Source organism: Podarcis cretensis, assembly GCF_951804945.1.
Source record: "Podarcis cretensis genome assembly, chromosome: 3".
NCBI lineage: Eukaryota > Metazoa > Chordata > Lepidosauria > Squamata > Lacertidae > Podarcis > Podarcis cretensis.
The window spans coordinates 35,161,826-35,175,231 of record NC_137172.1 but is presented as its reverse complement, the minus strand read 5'-3'; the positions used below and the strand labels follow the sequence as shown (position 1 = coordinate 35,175,231).

The following is a 13,406-nucleotide window of genomic DNA, read 5'->3' as shown; positions in this document are numbered from 1 at the left end:
CGTTTGCTGTACCACCTGTCCCCCCAGCAATTCTCTTCCATCGACTGTCACTACTTTCAGGGGCATCGTGGCAGGCAGGAGCGCTATGCTATGTTGCTTGATGAAATCCACCCCCATAAAGTCTGCATTGCTACCAGAGTCAATGGTAATAGGCACTTCCATGGTGAGCCCATTGGGAAGCTGGAGTGTTGCGGTGAGCTGCACCACTGGTTTGGGCGGGAGGGGGTCTGTGGGCTGTAAGATTCCTGGGGACTGCTTCACTGATTCGTCTGGCTGGGCCCCAGCGGCTCTGCTTCCAGCCAGACTTCGTCGTTTCCCTGCTGCGGTTCCCTCTGCTGAGCTGCTTCTGTTACTTTTGCTGAGGCTGCATTGTGCTTGTGGAGCCTCTGGGGGCACTCTTTTGCCATATGCTGAGCACTTTCGCAGATGTAACACTTCCTGTTCCCTCTAGGAGGCTTCACCTTGGCTGCTCCTGGTGTGAGGGCTCTGGTCGCTGACTGAGCCTTGGCACCACCTATCTCCATCGGCTCCTCTCCCCCTCCCAGTGGAGGCGTGGATTGAGCGCGCGCTGAGTCTCTGGGGAAGAAAGGAGGTGCCCTTGCTGGCGTGCGTCCCCAACGCCCTTCATCTTTGCTCCAGGGACGTTCTTCCAGCCGCACACCAATCGTCAACGCCTTCTGGACCACTTCTTGAGTGCTCCGTGGCCTCTCCCCCCTTGCGATTTCGTCTTTCACAGCCCCGTTGAGCCCCTCCCAGAACAGGTCCCTCACGGACGCTGAGTCCTTTTCCCATCCCAGCGCGTTGACCAATGCAAAAAAGCGGGAATGATATTGCCTTACAGTGGCTCTGCCTTGTTTCAGACCGTGAATCTCTTTTCTAGCGACATCCACATCTATCTCCGATAAAAAACAATCGTCCATCGCCTTAATGAAGGCTTTTGCGTTTTGGAGGGCTGGATCATTATCTCTCCACAGATTGCGCAACCACGCTTTAGCTTCTCCATGGAGATGCGTTAGTATGAAGCCTACTTTCTCCTGCTCATCTCTAAAGTCCTTCTCCAGCAACTTTAGCGCAAAAACTACGTCTGCTCTGAAGTTAGGATATTGCTGCAGACTCCCATCGAAATGCGACACCAGGCTCCCCCCTCTCTTCCCGAGCCCGATCCCTTCTGATTTGGCTGCCGGTGGCCCCTGTTTAGTCAACATTTCCAACCTGTTTTGCAGATCCTTGCAGACAGCATCTGATTCCTCTTCTCTCCTCCTTGCCGCTCGTATTTCTGCGTTAAGTTGTACCACGGCTTCTTGCAAAGCTGCCAGTCGTTCTTCTGTAGTCATCTTGTGCTGCTTTTGTGAGCTCGCGAAGCACCAATCTTCGCCCCTCGCTGCGTCCTCTCACGTTGCGAGGTTCTTTGAAATTTGAGACAGGACTTACTGTCAGAGCTGCCTCCAGGTCCCAGCTCACAGAGGACCAACGCTAGGCTGTAGTTATGTACAAAAGTCTTTATTGAGATTCAGTCTCCATTTTAAAGCCGCAGCGTGCAGCTCTACGTCCCGACCTTAGACCGGCGAAGTCCTGTCTGAGTCTCCTCCCCCTCCACACCAGTTTAAGACTCTCGCTTTGCTCCACCTCTTCCTAAATTCCTTTCTCCTCTGGGCCCTCCTGCCCGCTAGGGTCTCATCCTTCCTGGACTCCTCTGACGCTGACCCTGACGATTCTTGCCCCTCCTTCCGGCGGGCTTTAGGACCTGGTTCCCTATCCGGGCTACCTTCTGTGCCGCTCGCCTGTACCTTTGAACTTGGCGCGCGCGCCCAGCCTGCAACTTTCCTCTTAACCGTTAACTCGCTCTCCGATGGAGGCGTGGTCCACCCTGACTCATCTTCTCTCGCTGGTGGTGCATATGTGGGCTCTGACACCTGGGACTCCTCCCCCCCACTACGCTCTGGTGGGGAAGCTGGTCCTGATTTGCAACTGCTGCTCTGGGAGTCCCCGCTGGCCCCTTGCTTCTGGGGTGTCCCCCTTGGGTCGCCCCTTGCCCTGCCCATCGGCGCCCCCTTCTGTGAATCTTCCGATTCGCTGGAGAGGCTCATGGAATCTATCGGGCTGCTGTCATATTCTCCTACGCTGCCCTCGGATTGCTCCCCCTCGCTTTCCATCTCCTCTCCTCCCTGCGCTCCCGCTGAGTCCCTGACAACAAACCATTAACTGAAAGCCAACCATGCAAACAGTGGCAAGTGAAATTTAGGCTCCCCCATCCTCCTCGAGGTTGGAACACCATTTGAGCATTTTAATTAGTTAGACCCAATTAATTCACAGTTCAAACATATGTGTTGGACACATAAAGCTTCATTAAGGATTGTTATTTATAACTCAGAAGTGCAAGAGAGATAGTGTACCCATAGACTGTAATGACTCTCATGTAAAGCATAAAGTTCAGAAATCTTTCTTCCCCACCTTCCCTGGCCTCCCCTGCCACTCAAATCCTTTGGGATGTATGTATTAAAATGTTAACAACTTTTAATTCTAACTGCTTCTTTGGTATGAATCAGCTGTTGTATTAAGTGTGAAATCTGACCATATTTGAGATCTTTTCGACCCCAACATATTTGACGGGCTTAATTTTTCTGCCTCTCAGTGAGGAATAGCCTTTTAGTGAAATCTTCAATTTGCATGTGTATTATTATTATTATTTAATGTACACAGGGGTTTGAGCATATGAAGCAACAACTGAATGTGAGGGGGTACACAAAGTTAGGGGGGGAAATATACACCCTCCTTTCTATACCCTTACAGGGTCAGCTACAACTCTAAATACACAGAGAAGGGTTAAAATTAACTTTCTCATACTGGAATTTACCTTAACTTGCTAATGCTTTCCCCCCAAATCGAGATCCATGTTAGACTGGCGCTGCTATATCTGGGTTTTCTAGTGCCTAGCACAGCAGGTGCCTTTGCTGATGTCACTTTTATTGCCAGAGACCCAGTCACAAGCACTGGCAGAACCTCCAAAAGGTCACTGCGCCAGATGTCGGTGCTGTCTAAGAGAGCCTGGGCAAATTATAGCCAGTGCCTGAGGAATTACAGAGCTTTATATATGATAGCTCTTTGGATCATCCATAGGAAGCAGGTGCCGAACTTTTCTCCCTTTCTGTCAGGCTGAACAACCTGAGGGGAGGGCAGAGATCCAGCTTCCATCCATTCTCCACTATCTTCACACCCAGAAGACCATTGCCACAGCAGCAGTCTTGTGAATAATGATGAGTGTGTGATACTGCCAGACAAAAGTAGAAGGCGCATGTGTGGATCGGCTTGTGCACATTTGCCGCAGAGCGCATCCGAGCATAAAAAAGTCAGCGAGGCTGGTTTACCTTATCAAAGAGATATTTTTCCGGGGCACCTCTTTGAGGTCACTAATGGATGTGGTCTTCCCTGCAAAGCAATAATTGGGGTTGTAGTCAGTCATAATGGTGGAGGTTCGCAGCTTGCTCAGTTTATACTCAGGGCTCTGTAACTCCATCTGCATAGCTTGAAGTTCCTGGTGTTTCCGACGGTACACTAGAAACAGAGCACAGTAAGTTAGGGGTTTGGGCTTTCATCTGAGTGCACCTTGAAAAGCAATTTGCACTAAGAGCTCTGGTTACTTCTACGCCGCTCAGTCTGAAGCTGGGGTTTCTTTTCAGCTTTGAAATTAAGATAGGAGGCGATGTAATACTTGTAGTTCATATGAGGCAGACAATCAAGTGCTGATGGATGGTTAGGGCCCACGGAGGTCTGTGCTGTGCTGTTTAGGCAGACCACCACAGAGTGACTGTCAAGGCAAGGTGTATGGGAGGGGTGCTGTGCACATACCAACAGTCGGTGATTGGCCAAGTGTCAGTCAGGCTGGAATCCACTCTCCAGGCCAGCACGAGGCCAATTTGATGTTGCGCTGGCCTGGGAAAACACATGTCAGAGGTCCCATGTCCATGTCAGATCACGGGGCACAGCAGGCACCATCCCACAAAGGCGCCCAACCTCAGAGATAAGTGTCACTGTTGAATGATATCACAGCTTGCCACAACTAGAGGCACCCATTCACCCTGTGGAAGATTGGAACTGCCTCACTCCTTGGTGCACCATCATGGATGTTATTTGTTACCACATTTATTTTGGAATGCATGTGCTTCTTCTTCCTCATATCTCTCTCTATCCACACACACACACACACACACACACACACACACACAGGCCCAGTGTCAGCACCCAACTTTCTCAGAGAGCTGCTAGGGCCACAGCAGGGCCCACACTAGCGCCAACCCTGGGTGCTGGGTCTGAGAGCCTCCCACCATGTAAAACTTCCTCCAGTACCCCAGAGTGCATGATGGCCTATTTAGTTGTAAAAGATTTTAAATTGCAACCAGGAGCCCATAAATGTAGGTAGTGGCACCTGCCCTGTGGAACGCCCTCCCATCAGATGTCAAGCAACTATCTTACTTTTAAAAGACATCTGAAGGCAGCCCTGTATAGGAAAGCTTTTAATGTTTAATGCTGTATTATGTTTTTCATATTTGGTTGGGAGCCGCCCAGAGCGGCTGGGGAAACCCAGCCAAATAGGTGGGGTATAAATAATAAATTATTATTATTATAGGTACCAAGAAAAGAAAAGAAGAAGTAACCATCACAAATACTCTTACAATGTATTTCTCTTTATACCCCACAGGGCCAAAACAGATGTGGCATTTGTCAGGTACTTTGGGCTTCATGTAAAGCTGTTGCTTGTTATACAATGCGCCCTCCTCTGAGCTGGATCAAGACCATGACATGGGGGGGGGCTTTAACCCTTTCCCCCTGCAATGAACCTGATTAGATCCAGCCCTCCCTTGAAGTTCGCAAGTGAAGGAAAGGCCCCATAAGGGATTTCCTCCCATTGAAAATACCTGGTGCAAGGCTATAGACTCAGGTCCCTATCAGACTCAGGGTGTGGTTTTTGCCAGCTGTCTGCAGAAGAAAACAACAACAACAACAACGCAGGACCAAACTGTGTGAAAGTCATGTCTAGCCCTTAATTTGCCTTCCACAGAAATGCCTTTGTTCTCCCCAGTGTAGAAAACTGAAATGGGGCTCTTGCAGAATGTGTGGCTCTTGTGCCCATCAATATTAGTGATGCATGTGATCTGATTCACATGGAGCACAGAATAAATAAATATTTGTGAGAAGAATTTTGGAAGGGTTTTAGACCTAGTTTTCTTTACTAATTTTCTGGTCCTTTCCTGCCCTTGAGAGTGTTTTAAAGGGGGCAACTAACATTTTGTGGATTCCAAACTCATCCATCAAGTCCTTGTTTTAACCTTTCAAGTTCCTGTGGGAGCATTACATGCCTAGGGGGGGAAAGTACAAGACTAGAATTAATTGGACATGCAAAAAGTTACTTTGAAAAAGTAATTGGAGCTGGGCATGAGAGTTCCCACAGCATGTTCTTGACTCTGGGCAGATTAACACAGTACTGCAGTACTTGTACTATAGTTTCAGCTCTATATCTATTCCAACAGATAAGTTACTTTGCTGTGTGCAAGGGGTGGAGGGAAAGCTGATGGAGTGAACCTGTTGTAGTAATAGGAGCAGGGATTTGAGAGCCTATTATCACGCCTCCACCTTTCTCCTATCGCAAGACTCTTGCTTTTAAGAACTATGCAAAAGACTCCTTCAGGATTCCGAGGCAGAAGTGCAAGATGTGTGTGTCCAAGAGGGGAACTTAGTCCTGCAACACAAACATGCAGCTTCTTTGTAATTTTTAACAAAGTAATGAAATTTAATGTGTGCTTGATTAGTTGGTTTGTTAAGATGAGGAATGGCCATTTTGTTGCTTGTGGGCCTGATCCAGTCCTTGTTGTTGTTTAGTCGTTTAGTCATGTCCGACTCTTCGTGACCCATGGACCAGAGCACGCCAGGCACCCCTGTCTTCCACTGCCTCCCGCAGTTTGGTCAAACTCATGCTGGTAGCTTCGAGAACACTATCCAACCATCTCGTCCTCTGTCGTCCCCTTCTCCTTGTGCCCTCCATCTTTCCCAACATCAGGGTCTTTTCCAGGGAGTCTTCTCTTCTCATGAGGTGGCCAAAGTATTGGAGCCTCAGCTTCACGATCTGTCCTTCCAGTGAGCACTCAGGGCTGATTTCCTTAAGAATGGATAGGTTTGATCTTCTTGCAGTCCATGGGACTCTCAAGAGTCTACTCCAGCACCATAATTCAAAAGCATCAATTTTTTGGCGATCAGCCTTCTTTATGGTCCAGCTCTCACTTCCATACATCACTACTGGGAAAACCAAAGCTTTAACTATATGGACCTTTGTTGGCAAGGTGATGTCTCTGCTTTTAAGATGCTGTCTAGGTCCTAGGTCCTAGATCTAGTCCTAGAGGTTCCTTATCTAGTCCCTAGAAGCAAGACCAAATTTCATTACTGTGATGAACTCAGCTAGATGGCCTTAGGCCAGATACTCTCTCTCACCCTCAGCTCCCCATCTATAATAATAATAATAATAATAATAATAACTTTATTGTACTCAGCCCATCTGATTGGGTTGCCCCAGCCACTCTGGGTGGCTTCCAACAGAATATAAAAAACATATGATGCATCAGACTTTAAAAGCTTCCCGATACAGGGCTGCCTTCAGATGTCTATGGAAGGTTGTATACTTGTTTATTTCTATGACATCTGGCAGGATGGTGTTCCACAGGGCAGGTGCCACTACCAAGAAGGCCCTCTGCCTGGTTGCATGTAACTTCACTTCTTGCAATGAGGGAACTGCCAGAAGGCCCTTGGAGCTGGACCTTAGGCTGAAGCCCTGTATACAATACAGTGTACTATAGTGCTGGCCTTCTTTGCAGGGTTATTTTTTAATGATTACAAGCAGCACAATGTATTTGAAGGATGTATTTGTTGTTGTTGTTTTTGCACTTTTAATTATGAGGGAAACTGGCATCACCACTTCCGGGTTGGCGCCTCCAGCAATGGCTGAATTCCTCTGATCGGGAGGAATTTGCTTCGTGGAAATTAGGGTGTGGCCGCCACGGCGAAGGCGGGGACCCACCAAAAATCACAGGCGGGAGAAGCCTGTGAACGTGGGATTTGGCTGGCACCTTTTGCGCCTCCCCTACTCGCGGGGAAACCCAGTTTCGGGGATCTGGAGCGACGTGGGGTGAGTGGTGCGGTGCTTCAAATTGACTGCTTCTTTCATGGAGTGAAGCCGCATAGCTGTTGTCGGAGAGCGCTGACTTTTTCCTGTGGACAATTTGATCTTAAAACAACTACCCGTGAGTAGAATGGAAATTGGATACAGACAAGACTTTTGGAAAAATTTTAAAGTTTATTTATAGAAATATTGTAAAATTAATGAGTGTTAGAAAAATGTTGGAATGAAATTATATGGCTTTAGTAGAAATGTTATAAGGAGTTAAGTATAAATAAGTATTATGGTATTAATGGAAGATAAGGTTAAAATAAGTTAAGTTAATTATATGACAGAAAATAGAGAAAGAGGGAAAGGAATTGCTGAAATAATTAATAGAAGTGGAATACAAAAAGGGAGGTGAGAGGAGGTCGATGAAACAAGGGAATGAAAGATAGGGCATTGAAACGGTATGATGCATGTTTTTTTTTAAACTTTTTTATGTTTAGTTTAATGTGTTAATGTTGTGTTGTGTATTGTATATTGTATTGTATTTTATTTTATTCCTTTTGCCTTTTTTCTCCTTTTTTCTTTTCTTCTTCTTTTCTTCTTTTTTTTGGTAAGATTTAAAAGTAATAAATATTATTTTTTTTAAAAAAGGAACTGGCATCACCCACCAACTAGCATACCCAGGGGTGTGATTTGAACATACACACCAATATCTTTGAAGTAATGATAATGATAGAGATTATGATCACACCAGGAATGGTCCATAACCAAGAATGTTTAGCTGTCTATAATTTGACCCAGAGAGACAAAGGAGAGCCTTTTAGGGAAGCAGAGGCAGGGATAAACCGGATGGGGTGCGAGAATTATAGCAATTTGCCAAAGCCTGCTCAAGTGATTTTCTAGCTGAAGCGGGATTTTAACACAGGTCATATACAAACAGCCTACTTAAGTAATCTATAAGGAGACAGCCAGAACACAACATGTGTGCTATTAATAACTTTTAAAAAACCTGAGGACTGCAATAAATCACTCCATCTGTCAATAAGCCAACCAATCAATACATTTCTCACTCCTTAATTTACTCCATTCCCTTAATTCAGCCCACTATGTGCTGCGTTGGTTGTATGTGAAACTAGAATATTCTGCAGCCCAGATAAAGCTCACTTCTATAACTGGGCTCCTCTGCTGCATCAACAGCCATTTAAAATGGTCACAACGGCAATCATTCTTGCTATGCCATTCTGGTGATTAAGGCCGGAGGATGCACCACATTCAGTGAGTATTGCTGATTTCAGCATGTTTTGGGTCAAGAAGGAACTCACCTATCATGATCCCAGAAAAGGCTAGAATCAGAGCAGCAACGAGGGCAGATGTCACTACAGACAAGACCAAGGAGAGGGAAGGATTCTTCGTAGGCAGTACAGGCTCAGCTGGAACAGATGTGCAAAGACAGAAGGCATTAAGTTGTTCTCAGCAGCCTGCTGTAGTTGCAAAATACCTTAAAAGAGATATAGACTATTAAGGTCTCTTCGTACATTACATTTTTGGAGTGTAACAAGGAGGTTTTTGGTTTTTTAAAAAGAAGCTTACACCTAAAAATACAATGTGCGAATGCAACAAACAGGTGTTTGAAAACACACAATTCATACAGGAATGGGTATTGGCTGCAGCGCCTACTGAGTGCACATTCAGTTGCAAATCCAGCTCTGTTATTGTATCATGCATGAAATTGTTTGGTTCATACGTCGTGTTAAGCCAAACCATGGCTCAGTGCAGCACACGAGCATGCATACTGCTGGGGAGAAGATCGCCGCTGCTTCACTCCTGCCTGGTCGTTTTGCTGTTGAGCCACATTGAGCTAGACCATGGTTTGGCTTGGTGTGCCATCCAAATCGAACCTCAGGGTTGGCCTGCTCATGAAATGGTCAACTCAGGTGGCAGATCTGGGCCCCAGAAGTGTGCTGCTCATCACTGCTGCCTTCCTACACGAGTGTGCCCCCACCTCCTCCTCTTCTGCCGTGGGTGCACCCCCACTGCTGCTGCTGCTGCAAATGCACTCTGCTGCAGACACGCCCCCCCCTATGGTGGTGGTGGTCAGTGCCAGATTTAGGTATAAGCTAAACAAGCTATAGCTTAGGGCCCCACTCTCTTGGGGCCCCCCAAAAAATTTAAAGGGAAAAAACCTGGATGTACATTTCCAAAATATAAGATAAAAGACAAATAAAATAAAACCTACATACAGCAACAGTGGCAAATGGCTTTAGTATATATCAGGTCCGTAAATTACCATATAGCATATATTCAACACAAAAATCAGCAACAATTTGTTGTTGGCAAAGGACAGCTGGACATATAAAGGGCCCCATTACCTTCAGTAGCTTAGGGTCTCATCAAACCTAAATCCAGCCCTGGTGGTGGGTATGTACCCACAGCAGAGGCAGTAGAGGTAGCAGTGGCAGTGGTGATGGGCAGTGGCGTAGCGTGGGGGTTGCAGGGGGGGGGGCGGCCGCACCGGGCGCAACATCTGGGGTTAGGGCAAATCCACGGGTTAGGGGGCGCAAATCCATGGGTTAGGGGGCGCAAATCCACGGGTTAGGGGGCGCAAATGCCTTGCCTTGCCCTGGGTGCTGACAACCCACGCTACGCCACTGGTGATGGGACATTTTGCCTCAAGTCTGCTGTTATTGTTGCTATTGTGTTATTTTGTATTTAAATTGTTTTACATTTCTTTATTGCAAACTGCCCTGGGAACTTTATGTGATGGGGTGGTACACAAATATCAATCAATCAATCAATCAATCAATCAATCGGAGGGGTTTTTTTAAAAAAAAAATTTAAAAAAAATAGTGAACAATCTTCCACTTCCAGTGCTGTATTATCTAATTTAACTCAGAGCTGAAACTGGCAGCTGCTTTGCATTTTGGGCCTGCCAATTTAACATTTTCTCCCTCTCAGCTTTTATGGCTTTTCTTTCATATCCATTGAGTGCCAATGTTAATTTCCTGATAGAAAACCATCTGTTTCAATGGCTTGAACTTAATTGAGGAAAGTGGAACAACGGGCCATTGGAGGGTCACAGATCCAGGAGAGCTGATTGAGGCAGAGGTTCACCCTGCTTTCTGCACAATGCAAAGATAGCAGATGGAATGAATGGGAGGGGCGGAGACAAAATACAGAGCCATGTGGCGGGAAGGCAAAGTTCGCTGTGGTATCTTAGGAGCTTATTGGCTTATTATGGAGCGTTGGGTACACAAGCAGGGTTATTTTTCATCCAGAACTCACTGGAACTCAGTTCCTTCACCTCTCAGGTGGGCACCATGGCCATTACAAGAAAACAAGGGAGGCAATCATGATGAGTTCTGGTGCCTCTTTTTCTAGAAAACTAGCACTGAGTACAAGAGTTTAGAAGCAGAGGCAGATTTCACTGGACAGCACTGATGAAATGAAGTGAAATTTTAGCAAGTGGCATATAGGTTGTGAGGGGACATAATATTCTGACAGGTAGAGAATTTTAAAGGAACCCATTGCAGGAAGCAGAATAGGTACGCTCTCATACTGAGATATTTTCAAATAATGTCAAATAATTGCACCACAGTAGAGGTAATGTATGTAGCACGATGGTTAATCTAACCTTCTTGAGGATTTTTTGATGATTTGCAGCCCACCTGCAGATTGAAGAGTCTTATAGAACAAGTATACATTTGAAAACGCAACCCCCCCACACACATTGACCACATGCAACAGATTCATATTACCAAAGGGATATGGGGCTGTGCTGCTGGCCCTTCCCCCAACGACATGCCCACCCACCCACTCCTCTCTCAACTCCACTCCTATGGAATGAGAATAGGTCTGAAGGGGGAAATGTCTCATGGAGGCTCCTCCACGGAGTCACCAATGGGTGCAGAGCTCCCAGTCACATGGAGGAAACTTCACAAGCACAGCTGCCTCCCTCTTCAAACTTCTGCTCAACACACAAGAGAAGGAATGGTGAGGAAGCCCAGAAGATGGTGCGAAATCAGTGCGGCGGCCAGTAGCACAACCCTGCTTCCCATCTGAGCTAAAGGAGGCCTTTCCTGTCCAGCTTCTTACCTATGCAAGAGACACCATCATCAGCCAACACATACCCGAAAACACATATGCAAATAACCTCCTGTGTCTTCATATCAATGTGGCACATATCGTGATCACAGTGGCTACAGTTCACATGCACTTTGATTTCGACTTCGCCATGCCCATCTGTCACTAGGGAACGGATGAAAGAAATATTACTAATTTGTGATCTAAATCACCCAAAACAGGGCACAGGCATACCCATAAAAGATTTGTAAGCAAGACAATGGTAGACTATCAGCTGACCTGAGGTGGAATGAGCTGAGGGGCCTTTGCTATTGTGTATTAGGCAGCCTATTATCAAGATGTTCATACAAATATTATTACCCCGTTGCTTAGAATAATGTCCAGTACTTCTAGTTTGGAATCATCCAGTTTACTAGAAGGCGGAAAACTAGAGATTATAGCAAAAGTCGCAAAATTTTGCAGGACAGTCTTCAAAATACATCAGTCGTGTTTACCCATTGGGTCTATATAGGTTTTTCATCTTTCCTTTAAATTACTTTTCAGTTAAAAAAAAATTCTCTGTCCTGGCTGCCTTCCAGACGAGTTCCTCTGAGGTAATTTTTTATTTTGGGGGGGCTGAAAGCAAGTGACTACCCCAATATGATCTCTATTACAGCAGCCTCCTCACTCTGAATCTCTTCCCTCATCATTGCAGAGTAAGATGGGGGTGTCTGTAAAGGGAAGACAGCTTCACATACAAACTTCTGGACTCACTGATTCAAGAAAAGAAATGCTATGCTATATCAAGAGCAAGATCTGCTGTTGTTTGGCCTGAGGTATGTACAAGTTATTGTCTTCTTTAAAGGCTTTCGCCATGCCCAATTTAGCACCTTAAGAACTTTCAGACTATTCCAGACATGTTGTCCATATTCAATCTAATACAGCCCTTCAAAAGTATTCAGATATTTTACAAACACATCATAACAATCACTCTCGCTGGCTGATTAAAATACCTTTTAATGCAGGGGTGTACAATGAACCATAATAATTATTAATAAAAGATACACCATCTTCTCCATCCATCTCAGGGTCATTGTTTTCTGCTGCATTGCCACCTACAGAAAACATGAAAACACCTTAAAATATCATTGTGATGCCAAGGTTTTAGAAGAAAAAAACACCACAACACATATAAAAGAACAACAAAGAGTCTTGTGGCACCTTAAAGACTAACTAATATATAGTAGCATAAGCTTTTGTGGGCCCCAGATTCCACTTCATCAGATGTGGGTAAGTAGATATATATATACCCTGAGTACAGAGAGAAGAAAAATACACACACCACATTTTAGCAAACTTTAGCCCCCAAAGCCAAGCAATACAAGAGACTGTCGCAGATCTATCACAGTTCCACACAGAGGACAAATGAATACAGAATCAAATACATGGCTGCGATCCATTCCTGACTGTCCCACTCTTATTTAATCTCTTTTCTATGCAAGAGAATAGGCACAAACAACACTTGTAAAATGACAGAGAGTCTTGTTGCACTTAACAAGGTTTACATATTTTGTTATGGCATAAGCTTTTGTGGGCTATAGACCACACCATCAGATCAGTGTAACTTTTTTATTTTGGAAGGCACCATATTTAGTCATACGGAAAGGAAATAACAGAATCGTCGAATCACAGAATTGTAGAGTTGGAAGGGACCCTGTGGGAAATTTCTCCATGTATTTAGGATCCTACCCCATGCATCTGACGAACTGGGCTCTAGTCCACAAAAGCACACGTCGTAAGAAAATGTGTTAGACTTTAAAGTAGCACAAGGCTCTTTGTTTTTGTGGCAACAGATTAACACAGCTAAGCCTCTGAAAATTTAAAATGGGAACACTCAGAAAAGAGTAGGGGGCCATTTTTATCTCTCAGGACATTCAATAGTAAGACGTCAGAGCTGCCATTTTCCCAAATACTTTTCAAGATGGATTCCAGCAATAATATGCTGAGCTGGAATTCATTAGTAAATCTGACTCTGAAGAATTTCAGCTGTACAGAACTTGGAGTGGCTAGCACACTATGGAAAGTCGCTGCCATTTTTAGGCTTTTTTTTTTTTTTAACCCAATTGATTGTGCTATGCCAATTGCTTACCAGTGGGAGTGCATCTCATGAAGTGGACTCTAACCCCCAAAAGTTTGT

General features: G+C 45.3%; 1 protein-coding gene across 3 annotated transcripts in view; it reads right to left on the bottom strand.

The window, feature by feature from the left end:
- ALK (ALK receptor tyrosine kinase) overlaps positions 1 to 13,406 on the bottom strand; it is a 626,252-nt gene that overhangs the window by 32,444 nt on the left and 580,402 nt on the right. For all 3 annotated transcript variants that reach the window (XM_079969155.1, XM_079969156.1, XM_079969157.1), the window contains 4 exons: positions 12,223 to 12,324; positions 11,243 to 11,395; positions 8,473 to 8,580; positions 3,366 to 3,552 (listed from right to left, as the gene is read on the bottom strand). In XM_079969155.1, coding sequence (XP_079825281.1) covers positions 3,366 to 3,552; positions 8,473 to 8,580; positions 11,243 to 11,395; positions 12,223 to 12,324 — 550 coding nt within the window. The remainder of the gene's footprint in view (positions 1 to 3,365; positions 3,553 to 8,472; positions 8,581 to 11,242; positions 11,396 to 12,222; positions 12,325 to 13,406) is intronic.